We start from the raw sequence: 19,572 nt of genomic DNA, 5'->3' as shown, positions 1-19,572 counted from the left end.
TTTCTACAATTATTCTAGAATCACGATATACTTATATATATATTTAATGTAAAGAAATTAAAAAATTCTTCTATTTTAATTTAAAAAGATTTATTTTACTTCTTTCTCCCTCTTAAATTTAATCTTAAACGATCGTTCGCGTGATCGAGTTTACTTATATATAAATTCCTCTCCCCTCTTATCGGTAATGAAAAATAATTTTCTTACCTAAAATATGGAAGATTTTTCGGATTTTCTCATGAAATAAGAACACAGATTTCGGGTAAACGAAAATTTTTATTTTATTTTTTTTTTAGAGAATTTTTCTTGACAGTTTTTTCTTTTGTTTCGAGTTTCAACACAATTTCTACAGTGTGATTTCTTATAAAATAAAATATCCATCAATAGTTATAATCTATTATTAAATTTTCCTTATGAGCTAAGAGGATTTAAATTAATTTTAATATATATTTATAGACTATATATATATATATATTTCTTTAAACATTTAACTCTGTCAAAAAAACCAATGATATGTTACTTTATAGAAAATATCCAGCAAGAAAATGAAAAAGTAAGAGGAAAGAAATATAAAATCAGGTGTTTTTTTTTTCTTGTTTTCTGGACTTAAAAATGTTTGAGATCCTTCTTTTCTTGTTTCTTCCTCTTTTTTTTTTTTATTTCGATTTATTCCAACGAGATATGTGTATGACATCGACTGTATATGTATGAATAATGCCATACAGAAGTAAAAGTGAATTGAACGACACATGACAGAATATAGCAGAGGAAAAACTATAAAAGAAATCGTTCCCAGACAACATTTGATAAGACATTTACAATCGACAGATTTGTTTAGATGCTCTGTATAAATTCTATAACAAAAGACATATAAATCGACCTCCATTCTTCTTCTTTTCTTTTTTTTTATATTGTTTTTTCTTGTTTTTATCCATGCTAAAAAAATTCAAACGGGGGTGCCACCGACTATAAACTTGTCACTAATTCGAATTCTGTATGCTATATATACATGGTGAACTATAAATAAAATACCCGATGATAAAGGAGACCAACCAAATAAAAATACAGTATAAATGAATATAGGCAGTTCTCGGCGATATAATGGGATAAATTTTGATTAAAAATATGTTTAATTTTGATTGAAGAGCGAATACGGGACGAGACGCGCCCACTTTTGCTTATTTTTATCTCTTGAACCAATCGTCGTTAAAACGAACATATTTTAACCAATCGTTTTCGTTTAAATTTTAAACCGTCGTATCTTACGCATATTGCCGAGAACCGCTTATGTTCATAGAATTTTTTTCTTTTTTTTAAAATATATCTCCTTTATTCGTCGTCGAAATTATTATATTTCTTTTGCAGTTCATCATGTATAAAATAAAGAAGAGAATTCTCACAACATACACCAATTTTATAAAAAAAAAATAATTAAAAAAGTAGCTTAAAAGCAAATCAGAAATGAAAATCCGCGAAATGGTATGATGATATGGGAGAGAAAGTTAGGCTTTTATTTATTTATTTTTTTTTGTTTAATCGATGAATGGTCCATGCTACTGAAATTCGTTCTCGCAGCTTGGTTTACGAGATGAAATGTATTCCGATTTTATTAATTTAAGTACGTGTAAAGAGAGTCGATCACGCATTTAAGGGACGATAAGCGGAAGGTGAATTATTGTCCCCTTCCATGTCATCACACTGAGCTTGAACAACACGGCTGGTGGCAGCATCCAGTTGTTGGTAATGGCAACCGGAGCTTAGATTCATTTTATCTTCTCTTAGTTCGATGCTCCAGAAAGGTAGTCGAAGTCTGGTTCTTCTCTGTGACCAATAACGATAACAAGTAGCAGATGCCGCCACTACTAAGAGGACTGCTAGCGTTACCACCACAGCTACCAAAGGGATAGTACCATCGTTTAGACTCTGATCTGTAAAGAAAATATAAAAAAAAAGAAAAGAAAATCTCGTTTAAATTATCACCAGATGACAATTATCAACACAACTGATAAGGGGGGGGCGATTTAAGTGAATTTCCGAATTTTTGGCAGGATTCCAAAATGGTTTACCGAAATCAATTTACAATCGCTAATTTGGCGGTTGCAAGTTTTTAATATTTTTGTAATTTTTATGTTTATGAAAGCTCATTTTTTTGTTTTTTTGTTTTTTTTTAATATTGAGAGGCTCATTGATGAAAGGTTATTTGCTAAAGATGATGGTAATTTATAAGCGTGGTCATACTATTTTTTTCTTTTTTAATTTTTTTTGCATTAAAATCTGTTACGTTTATGAGGCTAAATTACTGTAGAAGTTAAGAAAAAAAAAAGAAAATGATTATCGAGAACCAGTTTGGAAGCGATGACAAATTACCGGGACGTGCTCCTTTCTTGATGGCTTTTCAAAGTATGTAAGAGCAACAGTATCAATCTGTAATAGAACGTGCTTGTACCCATTTGTACTTTTTACGGGGGTAACAAATTTCGTTTTCTGTCCCGACAAACGTCCAAAGAGAATTTCTTCAATATTTCACCATAGAATTCTTTGGTGTTCTAAAGTCGAAATTCGCAATTCGATTAAGGAAAAAAGGAGGGAGAAAAAATAGATAGATTTTTCCCTATTAAATTTCTTTCTTTCTTACTTTTTTTCCCTGATATTTTGAAAAGTTTTAAAATGTTTTAAAATTGGGTTTATACGTGTTACGTACCTGTTAATTTGCTATGTAGAAGGGATGCCGTCGCTCCGGGATCGGGGCAAGTGTCACATTGGTTATCGATAGTTACACATTTATCGTCTCTCCATGTGTATCCTGGGGTACAGTTTGTACAGAGAAGACCGGTGTGACCCGGAAGACAAGATGTGCAGGTAACGTGTCCATTCGCTGTCAAAAGAAAGTAGAAAAGCAAAAGAAATCAATATTTATTCAACTGTCATCAGCAACGTTTCTGTTTTTATAACTTTCAAGTTTCTTTCCTCTCCTTTTTTTATAAGCATAATAATAAAAGAACCTGAAATATATATATATATATATATATATATATTTAAAGCATCGGTACATTTGTATACGGCTTGGCTATATTTTTGAGCGATTTAACTGACTTTTGGGCCACCCTGTATTATTTTATTATAAACCTATTATTGTCTTAATTTAGTAACATTTCTATTATAGACCTAACGAATAATTTACAGCTCTCGTGTATAAATTTTGAAAGAAAATTTGCAATTTCAAGAACCAATTGAGAGATAAGCTCTCTAGAAAATAATGGCATACCGCAAAATAATTAAAGAAGCTTCGTCACAGTTGAAAGTCTAATGAGACGAGAAGATAAATAAACGATTTAAGTACAATTTGATTTGTCTTTAGCGCACTTTACGTAGTTTTCAAAGTCTTGCTGCTGAGGTTACAAATGTAATTACTTAAGATCTCTACCTTGATACATACTTAGCTACATACATTGGCGAGAACTTTCGACTGTATTTATGTGTCTGGCTTCTTTCCATCTCTATTTTGTCTGGGTCCTTCGATTTAATACGTATAAATTGTCTCATTTTCCACATTTTTATCAGACTTGTATTTGGATTGCGCTCTTATTCTCCCCTGGAGATAAATGCCACGTCGCGTATCGTTTGGATTCTTCTCTTGATTGGTCCATTTGCTCCATCGATATCATCAAGATGTATGATGATTTCGATAAAGGTCCTGCTTCTTAATTTCCTTGTGGACCGAAGCAAATGAAAATGCACATACTTATGACAGACCTTTGAATATGGAGGATATCAAGAGGCTATAAAGGAGGAGGAAAGTGAAGAGCTTATTTTGATGATTATTAAAGTGTAATTACGAGAAAATAAATAGAAAATAATACAAAAGTTTCATGATGTTTAGGATTTTCTTCTGTTCAAAGAGTACTTCTTCAATTTGGGGGTACTTTTTAACACTTTTTAAAATATCTCCGAGTTGAAGAAGCACCTGAACTTTAATGTTAGAATCATAAATTCGAAACACATTTCATTGGATTAATAATATTTTAAATCATGAAAAATGTATTTACGCTTTTGTGATTGGTTAAAAAAATTGCTGGACTTATCACTATATTAGGGTGACCTAAAGTCAGATTACTGCCAGCAATTCAATAATTTATGAAAGTATACACAGCGTTTTAATAGGTGTCATTTTGAACAGTTTTTTCAAATTTTCTACGTAATAAAATATATATAAATAGGACAATTTGAATATTTTATTAACAGGTAATACAAAAATCAGTTAACCTTAATAAGGCAGCGATTAACTAACTTTTAGATCACCCAGTAAATATTTAGTAAGATTATCAGCATGTTTACCTTAAATAGAATTTATTTAAATATACTAAAACCAAATTTTGAATGCATATATTTCCGTACTTAATGCAACACCCGAATAAAACGTATACTTTAAATATACACAAAGCTTCACAAACGTATTAATTTGTAAGTAATTTTAATGGCGCCTCCCACTTGTAAAGATTTTAAAACTCTAAAAATCAATTATAGTGAAAGGACTTTAATGACTTTCTTTAAAAAATAGATAGAGAAAGTGATTTTATTTTATTTTATTTTGGTAGAAAGCATTCGACATATTTATTCTATTTGGAATCCGATAATGGAATATTTCAATCCATGGCGTCGGATTCAATTCCTTCATAACGTTTTTAATATCAATAGTGATGTACGTCACACAGATAAAGAAGAAAAAAAAAAGCCGTTTTTAGTAACAACCTCGACAGTACGTGGAAAAAAAGGCTTTATCTACACCTCAATTCTGTCCAGAAGACTTTATGGATCCTGAACACAACATTATCCTTCGTGAGGTATCAACGATCGATGCAAGTGCCACACTCTTTATTACTATCCAGTTTTACGTGCAGCAGGAAATATTGGTAGGAAATAGCGCAGTTTTCCACACCGGATATATATATAAGAAATGCAGATATTTATTTTCGTAGATGTATCGAAGAAATGGAATACCAGATGGGCATTTCCTTCCATATAAAATGTAGATAAGTTTAAGATAAAATTTTCAAAAGTTGAAAATTCTCTCTTCTACTCTATCTGAAAGTGTGTAGAGTTGCGTGTTTAAATTTGCATTCTTCTCTAACGCCGCCTTTCATTCCCCTCCTTTACAAAAACCGAATTTTAATTCAATTGTCACCGAACGCGTTAAGTGAATTGAACTAAATCGCGCCCCCTGAAGAAGTGTAAATACATAAAAAAATTTTTTTTAAAGAATTAATAAAACTTACCTAAAATACATTCCCCCGCCGAAGTGATGTTGGTGCAAGGGCACGGCTTGCATTCCTCGCCCACTTTGAAGTATCCTTGAGAGCACATATCGCACCATTTACCTTCGTACCCGTTGTAACAAGCGCATTTCATGTTGTGGGGGGATCTTGTACACGCCAACGTACCGGTTTCGCTGCAATTGCACTCTGTAAGAAAACAGTACAGCCAAAACTATTAATGGTAGAGGATAGAGAGGGGGGAAGAGTTCGAAAGATGTGCACATTTAGAAATGCCGCTTTCTACTGCCGTCTAGAGGAATAAACGAACTGTTAACGTTGCACGGTGACTGTGCAGCGGGGCAGAAAGAATCAGTCCAACTGAGATGATGCAGCAACAAACTAACTAATCTGCTGCAGTAAGTAGAATGAGAAGAAAGAGAAAAGTTTCCTCTTCTAAGAATAGTTCGTCCCCAGTAACGGGGATTGTAATTGGTATCTTTCACAATTTATCTTGATATAAAGATATATTTACTCTAGAAAAATTTAAATTACTTCTTGCAATAGTTTTATATAAGGAATTTATGAAAAGGTATGTGTAGTTTTGGAGGGATGTCGCTCTTACAGTGTTTATTTAATTTAAAAATAAGATATACAAAAAATTGAATTTAAAAATTTGTAAAACTCTGAATCAACAACTGGATTTTTAAAAAATATTTTTAATTAATATTGATTCAAGTAAGGAATAAACAAACTTAATATATATATATTTACTCTTTATATCTACGATTTAATGTATCTTTTATAGTATTTACATAAAATATATACATATATTTTTATGCGAGAATAAATTTTATTCGAATTTTACAGATGTTCGATGATAAAATTCTTTATAAATATACTTTTCTGAAGCTTGAAATTTGTAAATATTATATTTGAAATTTTATATTGTACTTGAAAAATATTGAAATAATTTCTTTATAAAGTGGAAAGGAAAAGAAATAAATTTTATACAGTAAAACCTGTCCAAAACGTAAACAATATTCGATACCGTACGATTCTGTTTTACACAAATTTTACTGTAAATCTATATTATATTAATTCTGGTAATTAAAGTGGTTTAAAATTTAAGCAACCTTCCTACTTTGATTCTTAACGGTGAATAGAGAATAAGTTGAAGTTTCATAAATTAAATACTTTTAATATTTTGGTATTCGTCTCAAAATTAGATACCTTATGATGTTTAGAAACTGTGAGGAGAATGCTAATAAATATTTATTTCATTAATTTTAGTGGTTACAGATAATTTTAGTGGTTACAGAAGTATATTTGTATTCACACGTACGGAATTAACAATGTAAGTAGAATATGGAAAATGATCGCAATGTCGGACTGCAATTCTTATCACATTTTAATTCAAAAATCACATGATTTTCTGTTAAGATCGAAAGTTCGTATATAGTTAATCGAGTCATCCGACCTCTATCATGTCTCGATTATTGTCTATCTAATCACGTTCACGAGATTAAGGAGGGACGGACGGACAGACGAACAACTTCCAGCCTGCAATTTCAAATTTGCAACCCAACAAGAGCTTAAAAAGAGCAATTTTGTTGAATTACGATAAAAATCTCCATTTAAAGAAATATTTTAAAAAGCTACGTCACTAATCCAAAGTTAAAGTTGTATGCGATACCATCTGTTACGAGATGTTATTAAAAATAACTTTTATATTATTAATTATCCTAATTAGGAAAAAAGACTTAATTTTGACGATAGAGATGAATTTTAAAATATTGTAAATGTTAATAACGAGTAAACTTTTCATTAAGTCCGACCCCACTCCAGATATGATTCGTCACCCCTTCTATCTTTCCGCCCTCGAGTTCAGTATTCCAAAATTAAATAGCATCAATACTCCTTATATACAAATCAACGTTGTTACGCTGTTACGATTGTCTCGTATCGTACAATATACATTTTTTGATAATAAAATTGGGTTTAAAGTAATTTAAAAGACACCTTGAAGGAACGTGGAGAATTAACGGGGTATCTGCCAAAAGTGCTGACTTTTTGCACTGGCCAAGTTGAAAAAGTGACAAAAAATATCCAAAATTTGACTTCGTGTCACGTGGTATTGCAATGGATTACCAATAAATTGTGTAACTTGCTACCAAAATATCAAGTTTGTATAATTGGGTTGCAATTTTAAAATTGAAGACATATTCTCAATGTTTGTCCTACGTTAATCCCGAGAATGCTGCTATATAGATGAAAATCGAGATTAGATATAGAAAGCTTTGTGGACGGAGGTCCCCAAAGCTTTCTATATCTAATCTCCTATACACGAACCTCCGGTCTGGACCGGACTGGAAGTAACGTAATTTTTTAGTTACAAGATGATTAAAATTGCAGCAATGTTACAATTAACAATTGCTCGTTTCTTTTTAGTTCGTGTATACAAATTTCTTTACAGTAACAAATATTTTAAACTATAGATCTGTACTATTGTGAAATTCTGATATTTTTGATGTAATTTAAAAGGATTATCCATAAAAATAATTATGAAAATGTAATTATAAAAGTAAAATGTATATTATTATGGCATCGTCACAATGGTGAACTGCAATTTCTAATCATATTTTAACTTAAAAAATCACGAGACTTCCGGTCCTGACAGGAAATTTGCACTGTGTATAGTTAATCGGGGTTTCCACCCCTAAGCTTTTCACATCTGGTCTTGATTTTCATCTAACTCCGTTTTTGACATTAATGGAGGACGGACGACATTGGGAATGTACAGGTCTTCAATTTGAAAATTGCAGTCCAAAAATGTTGACAAGGGCTCTTGCTCGACTTTCTCGGCACTCAAACAGGAGGCTAAGAACTAGGAAGGAGGTCCGATAATTTCAATTATACTTCAATATAAAATTTACACAATAATAAGAACTTAAAAGATAATCTTGTTAAATTATGATAAATTTAAAATTAAAATATTTAAAAAAAGTAAAAAAAACTCTATTGTAAAAAAGCACTTTTTAGCACATTTAAGTAAGACACAGTATCCCAAAATTAAAATTGCGTGCATCTATAATAGGATTTTATTTAAAAAATAACTTTTATACTATTAATCATAATAAATAAATAAAACTATATGTGGCGCCATCTGTTATAAGATTTTGTTATAAAATTTTTCTAATTTTTTAAATTGTTATAAAATGACAAAACGCTTAATTTTTCCTGATAACAACAGTCATGCCGGTCATCTATATAACTTCGTTCGGGAGAAATTTTTGAATTGAAATCACGTGACTTCCGGTATATATTTCCGGAAGTTCGTATATAGGTATTCGGGTCCTCCCGCCCCTCAGCTTTCCTTATCTAGTCTCGAATATTTCGTCTATCTAACACCGTTATCGAGATTAAGGAAGGACAGACATTTGTAATTTATAGGTGTACGATTTTTTCAAATTGCAGCCCAAAAACCGAGAGGGGCCAAAATTTGACAGATCATCATACTTTCTCTGTGTTATATTGTATAAGAGCCGTGAAAATAAAAATTGGAAAAAAAAAACTTTATATTGTTATATTTAAGAACAGAATTAAAAAATTTTTAGTACAGTAAAAACCTGTGTAAGCCGGAAGGACACGACACCCAATGTTTTTTTCGATTAGGCAGGTTTCACCGTATTAAATAAATAATTCTGTAGTGTGGGGGGGAAAAAACAGCATTTTTCTCTGGCATATTTGTTTAAAACACGTTGTAAACGAGTTAATTAAAAATATTAGAAAGGAAAAACGTTGTAAAAAACTTACCAAATTTTCCATCCGGGTATATATCATCGCCCACAATGAGATCTTCAACGGGGAAGAGAGTGGTGACATAAATTTCAGGAGCAGCAACTCTTTCTTTAGTATCATAAACAGCAGCTAAGACGATCCTATAATTCGTACCTTCAGTCAATTCAGTCACCATCATATGACTTGCATTCGGAGGTAATAAGAGATTCATTTCTATACCAGAAGAAAGAATTTTTAATTAAATCTCGCACTTAAAAAAATACAATCGCGATTAAGTTCTAGAAAGAAAATAAAATTAAGAAAGGAGAAGAAAAATATTCCTATATAAGATTGACAAATTAAAAGTTTGTCGCGGTTCGAAATTAAAATGGCGTTTAAAATAAAGTTACCTAACTTTCCCGGTAAAAAAAAAAAGTTAAGATTGCGCATGGTGCCATCTGTTACGAGATTTTATCAACAAATTTTTACGTTATTAATTATTATAAAATGAAAAAAAAAGCTTAATTCTGGCGGCAGGGATGGGTTATATAAAGGATTGTAAATGCTTGTAAGGAGTAAAATCTTTATTAAGTCCGAACTTGGCTCCTCGACCATTAACCACGAAAATTTAATGGCATTGGCACTTACCATGCAAAATTTCAGAAATTTCCGTCATAAGGATGGAGTTAATAAGCATCAAAGTGGGTAGACAAAATCGTGCCAACCCCACGTACACTACACTAACAACCATGCGTAAAACAAAATTCCCTAAATTTTTTGCATTTCTCGACATTTGGAGGACCCCGAGTCCAAAAAAATATAAAAATTTAGGGGGATTCGATAGCCATAATTTCCCTCCGTTATACATAACAGTCGGCATAGTAAAAGAAAAGAAAAAAAAGAGGAGGAGCGAGAGGAAGAGAAAAGGTTAACAGTGGAAAATTTCATAGATGAAATAAAATTCAACAAAAATCTCAACAGTTTTCGAAGTTCAGTGATCTGAAAGCAAAATGGCAAAGAAAATAATGAAACGGAATCAGTAATGCCTGAAGATAAAAATGTCTTTGTAAGAATCAAGGATATTCAGCAGCCGTTCTAGAGCATCATCTATTACCATTCATATCAGCAGCTGTCAGTAGAAGGAATAAAAGAAATCGATTCTAATCGTCTTCTTTGCATTGACTGAAGAAGTAAACCTATTTTCCATATTGGAAGGGGGGAAAATTTAAAAGAAAAATATAAAAAATAAAATAAAATAAATTAAAAATAAAAAAAATTTGTAATTTTCTCTTTACCCGGTCCAATTATACTGAAGAAATATAATTGAAAGGTATGAAGTATACACAAGTTAAAGCCATTTGTGTAGGATTATAGGTGACGGTCTTGGTGAATTATTATTAAATTGATAGAATGCTTCAGTCGCTCGACTAAAGTAAACTCGAGAGTGCTTTCTCTCTCTAATTTATTTGTTGAATCGTCTATGATTTTTGCAATTTAAATTTATTTCAAATTTGGAGATTTGCGAATTTTTCCCCTTTCTTCTTCTTTTTTTTCACCCTCTTTTTTTTAACACCGCAAGAAGGAAAAAATATTCGTGCTTTTGATGACTTTTTCCCCTTTTTCCCGTAGGTAAACTCTTCAAATTTCACTTTAGAAATGAGAAAAATCATTTAATTCTGCTCTGTTTTTGAAAAAATTCGTGTTACATCTCTCTAAATTTATGACAGTAAATTAAATATTTTGCGACTTGGCATCCCTTTAAAAAAGTAACTATAAAAATGGTCGTTGTTCGGAGGTTATTCACGACAAAAATAAAAATAATCCCGAAAGAAAATGGCCGCTGTTTAGAGGTGGTCGTTATTGAGGGTTCGTTTAATCCCCTATCCAATGATCTAAATAATTAATCCATCTTCGTTAAATAAATCTCAATAATTGTAGAATATAGATTAAGATTTCAATTATTTTTATTATTAATTTTCAAATAGATAATTTTCGTTTAAAATTAATTAGTGAATCGATAGATATAAACATAAATTAATAAGTATATTATCTTGTATCCTACCGAATATCTAACGATTTTTTTTGTATGTTTTGTGCGTTTAAAGATCGATAGATTTCCAGGTAATCCTGCACACTTTCAGTTTTGTTAGATCAGAAAATCCTACAAAACTTTCACTGATAAACAAGAAGAAACGGCACGCAAAATTAAAAAGAAAATCCACCCCTGAAACAGTAAAATATATAGAATATTAAATTTTCAGCTAGGAAGCGAGAAAAACACAGAATAGATCGAGTAAAATGCGGCTAATTACGTTAAGGTGTGCGACATGTTTAGAAAAAAGAGGGAAATGAGAGTAGAAGCGATACAGTTATCATATAATCGATAGTATCGAAAGTGGCGAAGGAAGAGATTGTTTTACTCTTTTACTAATCGACACTAAGTCTCCTAATGGAATTTAGACTCGGCGTTCACATCACAAGAAATCCAATCGACCATTTTGAAAGCTTGGAAGAGTTTTTCTTTCCTTCCGAATACTTTTTTCTTTTTCCCCCTATGATTCTGTTAATTTTCTTGTTGGAAATCACTTTGACAAAGGCGAAAGAGATTGAAACGACCTTCATAAAAGGCAAACATCGACAGGAAATTAAGTCTTTCGTAAATTAGACAAAAGTTGAAGGTGAATTGAAGTAGGCTTTTCGACTTAATTTAAATGCGAATTCTCCCGAGTACAGAAATAATTTGCAAAGTAGAAAGAAAGTGATTCTTTGATTTCCTCCCCCTTCAAGTTTTTCAGAAGGAAGAAGCAATAATTCGCTTTAAACAGGAGCAGCAGGAGCAGGAGAAGGAGGAGGAGAAGGAGGATGCGGAAGAGAAATAAGAAAAGTAGAATTTATGAATGAAACGAATTAAATATAATAAAGATCCACCTATTAATTATATTTTAATAAAGCGTGCCTTAATGTAATTAATGAAAATATATAAGATTAGTTTAATTAAATAAAATTACGGCTTTGATTTAAATTTATTAAAACTGAAGAAGGGGGAGAGAGAAAAACAATCTAACAGGAAATTAAGGTGTTTTCTTATTTATTTTAAGTGCAAACCTTTCTTAACGCAGCAACGTATGAAGAATCAGATATGTGATGGAGTGTGCTTGTGTAGATAACGTGATTGAAAATGTCCCCATGTTGATACATGTATCACTAGTCCTATAGATTATTTGATAGAAAAACCTACCTTTATCCTGTTTGTCACGTACGTTGTATGTAAGCGAATAAGCAACGAGATCTCCGCTTTGATTCGCAATCAACAAAGGTGGTTTCCATGTTAAAGTAAACGAATGTTCGGCCACTGCATCTATCGATAACTGTTGAGGAGACAAATCTGAAAAGGAAAAAAAGAAATATATATATATAAATTTTAATTACATCATAACTTAGAAACTGAAAAAAAGAAGAAATATATTTGATATATTAAAATTTCAACTGGTAAAGTATTGAAAATCGACAGAGAATTTCTAACAAAATGACATATGTACAGAAATCGATTCGTTACCTTATTCCTTCTTATGAAAAAAAAGAAGAAGAAAAAAAAATTTGTTGGAGAAAACCATTTCCAATAACAGAAAACTGGATAAAATTAACCCCTAAAAAAAGGGGAGAGTTTTTTAAGGTTAAATTAATAATAAAAAATTCAAACGGGGGATATCAAACTCGAAGCAATTTTCTAAGACATATGAAATATAAAATTCGATTAAAAATCCGTCCGTACCAATTGAAAGAATGGCATTTTTTTAAGCATAAAAAGCTAAAAAAAATCTATTAAACAAGACGATCTTATCGAAACAACTTATCAGTTCTTGAAAACTCCCTCTGGGACTTGAATCTCTTATCTAGAAAAGTATTCTTAGGAGTAGAAAAGAAAAAGAGGAGGAGGAAGAGAAATCTTTTAGATTAGAGACGGTTTGTTTTCGTTCTTACGACGTGATAATTTTGCCATCTGTAAAGCTCCAGGCTATAGTAAAGATAATTTTCTACTAATAAACAAAGATATCAGAATATTATAAAAGCAATTTTCTTCGATAACCAATTTTTTTTATATATATATATATATATATTTTTATTATTATTACTATACAAGTATAGGAGATGAGCCAGATAAAATTAATGATAGTGTGATTCATATACCCTTATCGAAGATAAATTAATGTCGACAGTGGCTATTAATTCACCGGGCAGTTAGAGACAAACTTTAACAGGAATTATTTATTCTTAAACAGGGTCGTACATATAATTTTAGGCTAGTTTGAGGACACGAAGATGTATATGATGTACGTGACACGAGACCATAAGAGAGCACTCTCTCATTCGATTTTCGAAATGAATTATTAGCGTAGTGAATCGAAATAAAACTATATTTCTAAAAATATAACTTAGTTTTATTGATTGATGGCAATGGAGGGACATAAAAAAACATAATGTATAATTTGATAACAACGTGAGGAATTTATTGTAAATAATTTCTGAAGGGGTGGCTTACGTGACGCGCACCAGATTCGAGACTACGTAACATGTTTAATATATTAAAAAAATTGGCGATTGGTAAGATTCACGTCAGCAATTTTCGTAGAATAATAAATCGGCTATAATTTTCTACAATGTAAAACAACGTTACGTCTCTTAAAATTTTAAAAATCTACAAATTACGAAGGGGGGAAGGTTACGAAAATGTAGCACCTGTCGCAAAGTGCTAGGGCGTTATTGCCGTGTTTAGACACACAAAAAAATGACATTGTCTCGTCTAACTGACATGATATATATATGAGGATATGGCCAATGCAACGGCTGAATTCATTTTTTGGAGTATAAGTCGAGTGGAGAACAGTTGTCGAGAGGAGCTGTTTGTCAGCTTCTAGATTATCCAGGATTTATTCCACAGCAAGAAAAGAATATAAACTTTCCTTACAGTAAAATATTTATTCTCGTTGTCATAAATGTTATAATTTAATTAACAATTCTCCTGGAAGCTCATTTAATAGTATTACCGACGAAAACATTAAAAGTTTTCTTCCCTTTTTGATAAATTTATCGAACGTAAAGTAATGCGTGAAGTGGGATGCATAATTTGCTTTCGTTTACCAAAAGAAATCTACATACATTATAAAATTCTTCAACCTTCTTTTTTGTAATTTCCCAAGCAACTTTCCTACTTATAAACATTTCAATAACTTTTATCCAAGAATTAATACGTTAAAAACCTTTGCACGATTCGTTTAACGTGATTAATTGATGGCACTGGAGGATGTCTAATGATTCGGAATCACTCAAACAGACATTAAATTTCGTCTGCATAATTCTTAGAAAAGAATATTTTACTAACAAATTTATGACAATAAGAAAAAAAGTAATAAGGATTACATTTTAATCTAGAATAAATGACCATCTTGTTGAAAATTGTAGTAAATAAGGTGTAATAAAGGGTGAAAAATGCTTATTTACAAGATACCAAACGTCTATTAAATATTCATTTCTATTTTCAAGACATAAATGCTACATTATGAAAGAGTGAAACTATAATTATCCCTTTGTTTTTCTTTTCTCCATGCTTAAAATTTGTGATTAAAATTAAGAAGGTGTACGCAAAAATATAATTTAACTTGTAATTCAAAAGTCTGTAACTATGTAAGTAGCTAGATACTTAAACCATGTTTGGCTCTATGCTCCTATTTCTTTCCTTTCTTCCTCCTCCTCCTCCTCTTTTTTTTGCCTAATTATAAGAATTCTTTGTTCGTTCTTTAAAGACTTTCGAGTGACAACGGTTCGTTGTTTCCACTCGAAAAATAGAAGGCTAAAAAATAATTAAAATAACGTTTGAAGAGTTGAAGGTTCTTTTTTTCAGTTTTAAGAATTTGTTTAAAAAAGTTCTTGTACAATTTATGTTTTATTCCTTGCCTTAAAAATAAATAATTCTTTTGTAATTTAGCTATCTACTTTTCAAGTACACAGAGTGAAATTTCAGCAAAAATATTAAGTTTGGAAGATGGTAGAATAGATTAAAAGAACAGAAACTGTTTTATAAACATAGGCAGTTCTCTATTTGATATCGAAGATAAAATGCTTAAAAGATTACAGAAAATTAACGCTAATTGGTTGAAAAAACAGAAATTGACAGTTGTAGGCTTGTTTCTTTTTAATTTATTACTCGAGTCAACCAATAAATAATCATTTACTCAAGAATGTCTCTAATAAACTTTTAATGATAGCTTAGGTGTTTTATCTACTATATTAAGCGGAGAACCTCCTGTATTTATATTTATTTGCACAGTTTTTCATTTACTAGAATTATTTCGGCGTTTAATTATTGCATTTATTTTAACGATTAACGGCTGTTATTTCAGGTTTTTATTGAATAAAAACAAGCAGAATTATGTTTACTTCTGTCTATATCTACTTCATCAATCAATCTTTGTCAAAACTACAGAATCTCCGGCAATCCTTTGTTAAAATATCTATCGATAAAAATGTCTATATTCGCATGGAAGCTTTTATTTAATTTTTTTTCTTCTTCCTAATTTCTTTTTCCAAAAGTTACTATATTTTACTAGCCTTCACCTTGCTGAATTGGATTAAGAAGTCTATGATTATTCAATCTATCGATGCATTCTTTCAATATATTTCTGCATTCCTTCCAAGTTCTTTCGTGAAATTAACTTATAAAAGTCTTCTATAACTTAATAACAGTATAAGAAATTTCATTTAAACTTTAAAAAAAGAAAAAAATTGATAAGAGAAGAGAAAGATGTGCAAGGATAAAAGCGAATTTCGAAAACAATTCTTAGATTTTCTACAAAAAATGGCGACATAAAAACTGCAGATTTTATCGAAAGAATGATCTAGTTTAAGAATACGTAAATTTATTTTTATAGTAAAGTATTTACATGGATTTTCTTTAGGAAAAAAATACATATATGGAAGAAGTGTGTAGTTGAGGTTTACGTTGAGAGATTGTTTTAACGTTAATTGATGTGTTTATGAAAGGTTAAATAAGATAAATTCGAAAAATTAAACTTCATTTTCTACTTTTTTCCCTCCTGGATCTATTCCAAATTGAAAGTATTAAAAACTCATCATCAATAGCTACTATCTTCTCGCATAAAAATCGATATTTTTTTGGAAGAAAAATTAGTAAATAGCATTATAAGATTACAAGTTAATAGCAGGCAATTAAAACGAGAGAGACACTAGACGATTTAAATGTTATGTAAGGCATTAAAAAAGTATACATATATATAGCCTATATAATATAAAATAAAAGAATAGAAAACAAAAAGAGACAGTTGACCTTTCTCTCTATTCATCACAAATTATAAACGGTGTTTTTATTCTCGACCGCTGTCAGCAGTTCAATTATCAGGAGTCGACTGTACAAGCTCGACGCGACAATGGACACTAATTAAGTCTCCCTATCTGCCAAGTCGACGACACGAACAAGGGAAAAAAGAAAGGAGAATATTGGTCTAGATGCGTCAAACCGTGGGAGGTGAGAACCCTTAATGAATAGGGTGATTCCAAGACAGGTTGAGCGCTCCGAGATAAATGACTAACCATGGATTTGTTTGTGGAAGAACGAAAGGAATTTGTACATTATATTGTGACTAGAAGAACGGATTAATGTGTCTTTTTCTGGTTAGAAGATGCAGAAACGGTGATTTTTCTTCCTTTATATACGATTTTTTTTTTTAAAGAAAAAAAGAGATTTTTCGGTTCTTTATTAAGTGACATCAGCTACATCTGTTTCGAATTGATCCCCCTCTTTTAACGTTGTAGAGCATTTGGTGGTGTGTTTAAGTGCAGTTACGCTATTTATCCGTTGGCTGCTACAGAATTCGATGAAAGAAAACTAATCGAGTAGAAAACCACTAAATATCTCTGGTTCACATCAGTTTGGTATCGTTAAATGTTGATTTTTCTGAGGATCTTTCTTAACCATTTATGCCGTTCCACTACGTTCAATCTGAAAAATGGTTCCTTTAAAAGAAAATACTTAAGCGTTACATAATAATGGCATTCCCGAGATAATAAAAGGAATCAATTTTGTAAATAGAAATGATAATTTCCTTTTATTATAATTAGAAAATTAAATATAAATAAAAGAAACATCTGCCCTTTCCTGAAAGTTACAATTAAAGAGTTAGAATCACTGGCCAATTGCTATTATTTTTTTTCTTTTAAATGCCGAGTGAAGGGAGGGTAAAAAATGCAAGGAAATTCAACATTTACAATTGCATGATTAATATTGAACGCATTGTTCAATAGCTATGCAGTTCCATCTGCAGTTTTCTCATTTATAATCACGGTTGGCGGCCGATCGAAACGGATAACAAATGGAGTACATTAAAATTCGATTGGATTTACAAATAATGTTTCCATATCCTAACAAAGAACACGTGTATGGAAACTGTATAAAATAGTTCACAAGAGAATGTTTTATGCACCAGTAACTATAGAGAAAAAAAGTGAAATTTATATATATAGTCTATATATATAGAGCAGAAAATCTTACCAACTGTTGAAAGCTTGTGTTTTATTTACTTCTCTAAGTAATGTATCTTTCAGATGCGATAATAAACCAACAAAAACCGGAGGTGAAAGTATCTCTAGATCGATGATAAATGGAGTAATAGAAGACGGAAGTTCATCAGAAGAATGTGTGATAACTGTATGGAGTAAATCATAAGTGTAGAAAGATAGAAAAGACTTCTCTAGTACTTGTTACTGATAACGTTTGAGCATCTCTTTCTCTCTTCCCCTTAAGGATAAAGCAATTACAATTTTACTTAAAAAAAACAAAGCGTTAAGGACATTTAATAAGCACATTTGTTTCTTTTACAGAAAAAAAATAACAAAGGAGAAAACACGTGTTTCCAAGCAAACATGAATAAAACATTTTTATACTAGAATTAATTTATTATAAAAATAATCTTATATGTTAAGTACACGGAATACATTATCCAAATGGTGGTAAAATAATCACAATCAAATTTAGATAATCTTAGTATTTTTTTTCTTTCTTCACATAAAAAAGTTTCTGTAAAATAGTAAATCTTTCTCGTTAGGAAGAGATTTAGAAACATGAAAAAAATAAAAGAAAAGATTGACAATGTAGTCTCATTTAAAACTAGAGAAACACAAGAGTTTTTAATATATATATATATATATATCTGTAGGCCTATATATTTAGTTTTTTCTTTCTGTAGTTTTTTCATCAGGATAAAAAAAAAGAAAGAGGAAAAGAGGAGAAGATAATTCAAGAGAAAAATATGTAGCAATATACAATGGAGTAGAGAAATAGATTTTACAAAGCAAAGCACGTTCAACATCCGAGTTTAGTAGATTTTTGTTCGTCGCGAGAAACTTTGATGGAATATGAATGTTCCATTAAAATGCCAATACCAACGTTTGTGCAATACAAGATCATTTATCAACTATACAGCGTTAGGCCAGAAACGAAAGAGTAACGAAATAAATTGATTGTTTTTATGAGGGATCCCGTGATTTTTTTTAAAACATTATTAATCAAAAATACTCACGTTTAAGGACAGTAATCGTCACGAAGATACGTTAGATAGGTAATGCAACACACAAGAGATGATTTATACCTTTTAACGGGTCGGGGAGATAAATCAGTAAAAGGTAACATTAAAAATTATATCGGTACCGTCGAGAAATGTATAAGGAATTTAGAATTAAAGAACATTAGTTAAAGGGAGAAAAAAAAGAGAGAAGAAATTCGATCGATCAATTGAGAGAAGACATCTTTACAGTAGAAAGTTAATAGTACAATTTAAGTTAGTTTAAAGGGGGCGGTTAAACATTCTTAACTTGAAGAAAATGAATGAGTAGCGAGTGATTCTGTTCTTCTGGAGTAATGGTTTAAGATAGAATTGAACAAGAAAGTAAAAAAAAATAGTAAAAATAAATCAGGATCCGGAAATTGTTCTTTGCAACGTCCGAGATCCTGAAAGGATTCTTCAAATGTTGATGACAGGAAAGAAGTCAATCGTAATAATGGAATTAAGTATCGAGTACTTTTCTATCTGAAGAGAGAAAAAGAAATAGGTTAACTTTAATACTTAATGCAGAGAGAATGGTTAAATTTTTACAAGACAANACAAAGGTGGTTTCCATGTTAAAGTAAACGAATGTTCGGCCACTGCATCTATCGATAACTGTTGAGGAGACAAATCTGAAAAGGAAAAAAAGAAATATATATATATATATCTGTAGGCCTATATATTTAGTTTTTTCTTTCTGTAGTTTTTTCATCAGGATAAAAAAAAAGAAAGAGGAAAAGAGGAGAAGATAATTCAAGAGAAAAATATGTAGCAATATACAATGGAGTAGAGAAATAGATTTTACAAAGCAAAGCACGTTCAACATCCGAGTTTAGTAGATTTTTGTTCGTCGCGAGAAACTTTGATGGAATATGAATGTTCCATTAAAATGCCAATACCAACGTTTGTGCAATACAAGATCATTTATC

The 19,572-nt window shown here is 30.8% G+C and overlaps 1 protein-coding gene across 2 annotated transcripts in view; it reads right to left on the bottom strand.

Annotated features, from left to right (window-relative positions):
* Positions 1-550: 550 nt before the first annotated feature.
* Positions 551-19,572, bottom strand: part of LOC111634522 — a 45,853-nt gene continuing 26,831 nt past the window's right edge. Inside the window, exons 2-6 of one of the 2 annotated variants that reach the window (XM_023379318.1) lie at positions 12,268-12,414; positions 9,066-9,263; positions 5,274-5,459; positions 2,702-2,875; positions 553-1,928 (exon numbers count right to left, since the gene is read on the bottom strand). In XM_023379318.1, coding sequence (XP_023235086.1) covers positions 1,639-1,928; positions 2,702-2,875; positions 5,274-5,459; positions 9,066-9,263; positions 12,268-12,414 — 995 coding nt within the window. In that variant the 3' untranslated portion in view covers positions 553-1,638. Of the gene's footprint in view, positions 1,929-2,701; positions 2,876-5,273; positions 5,460-9,065; positions 9,264-12,267; positions 12,415-19,572 lie in introns of both variants that reach the window. The other variant, XM_023379319.1, reaches the window with a different exon arrangement.

Source organism: Centruroides sculpturatus, unplaced genomic scaffold, assembly GCF_000671375.1.
Source record: "Centruroides sculpturatus isolate CEXI.00-Female unplaced genomic scaffold, Cexi_2.0 scaffold967, whole genome shotgun sequence".
In the NCBI taxonomy this organism is placed as follows: Eukaryota; Metazoa; Arthropoda; class Arachnida; order Scorpiones; family Buthidae; genus Centruroides; species Centruroides sculpturatus.
This window is presented reverse-complemented; position numbering and strand designations above follow the sequence as displayed.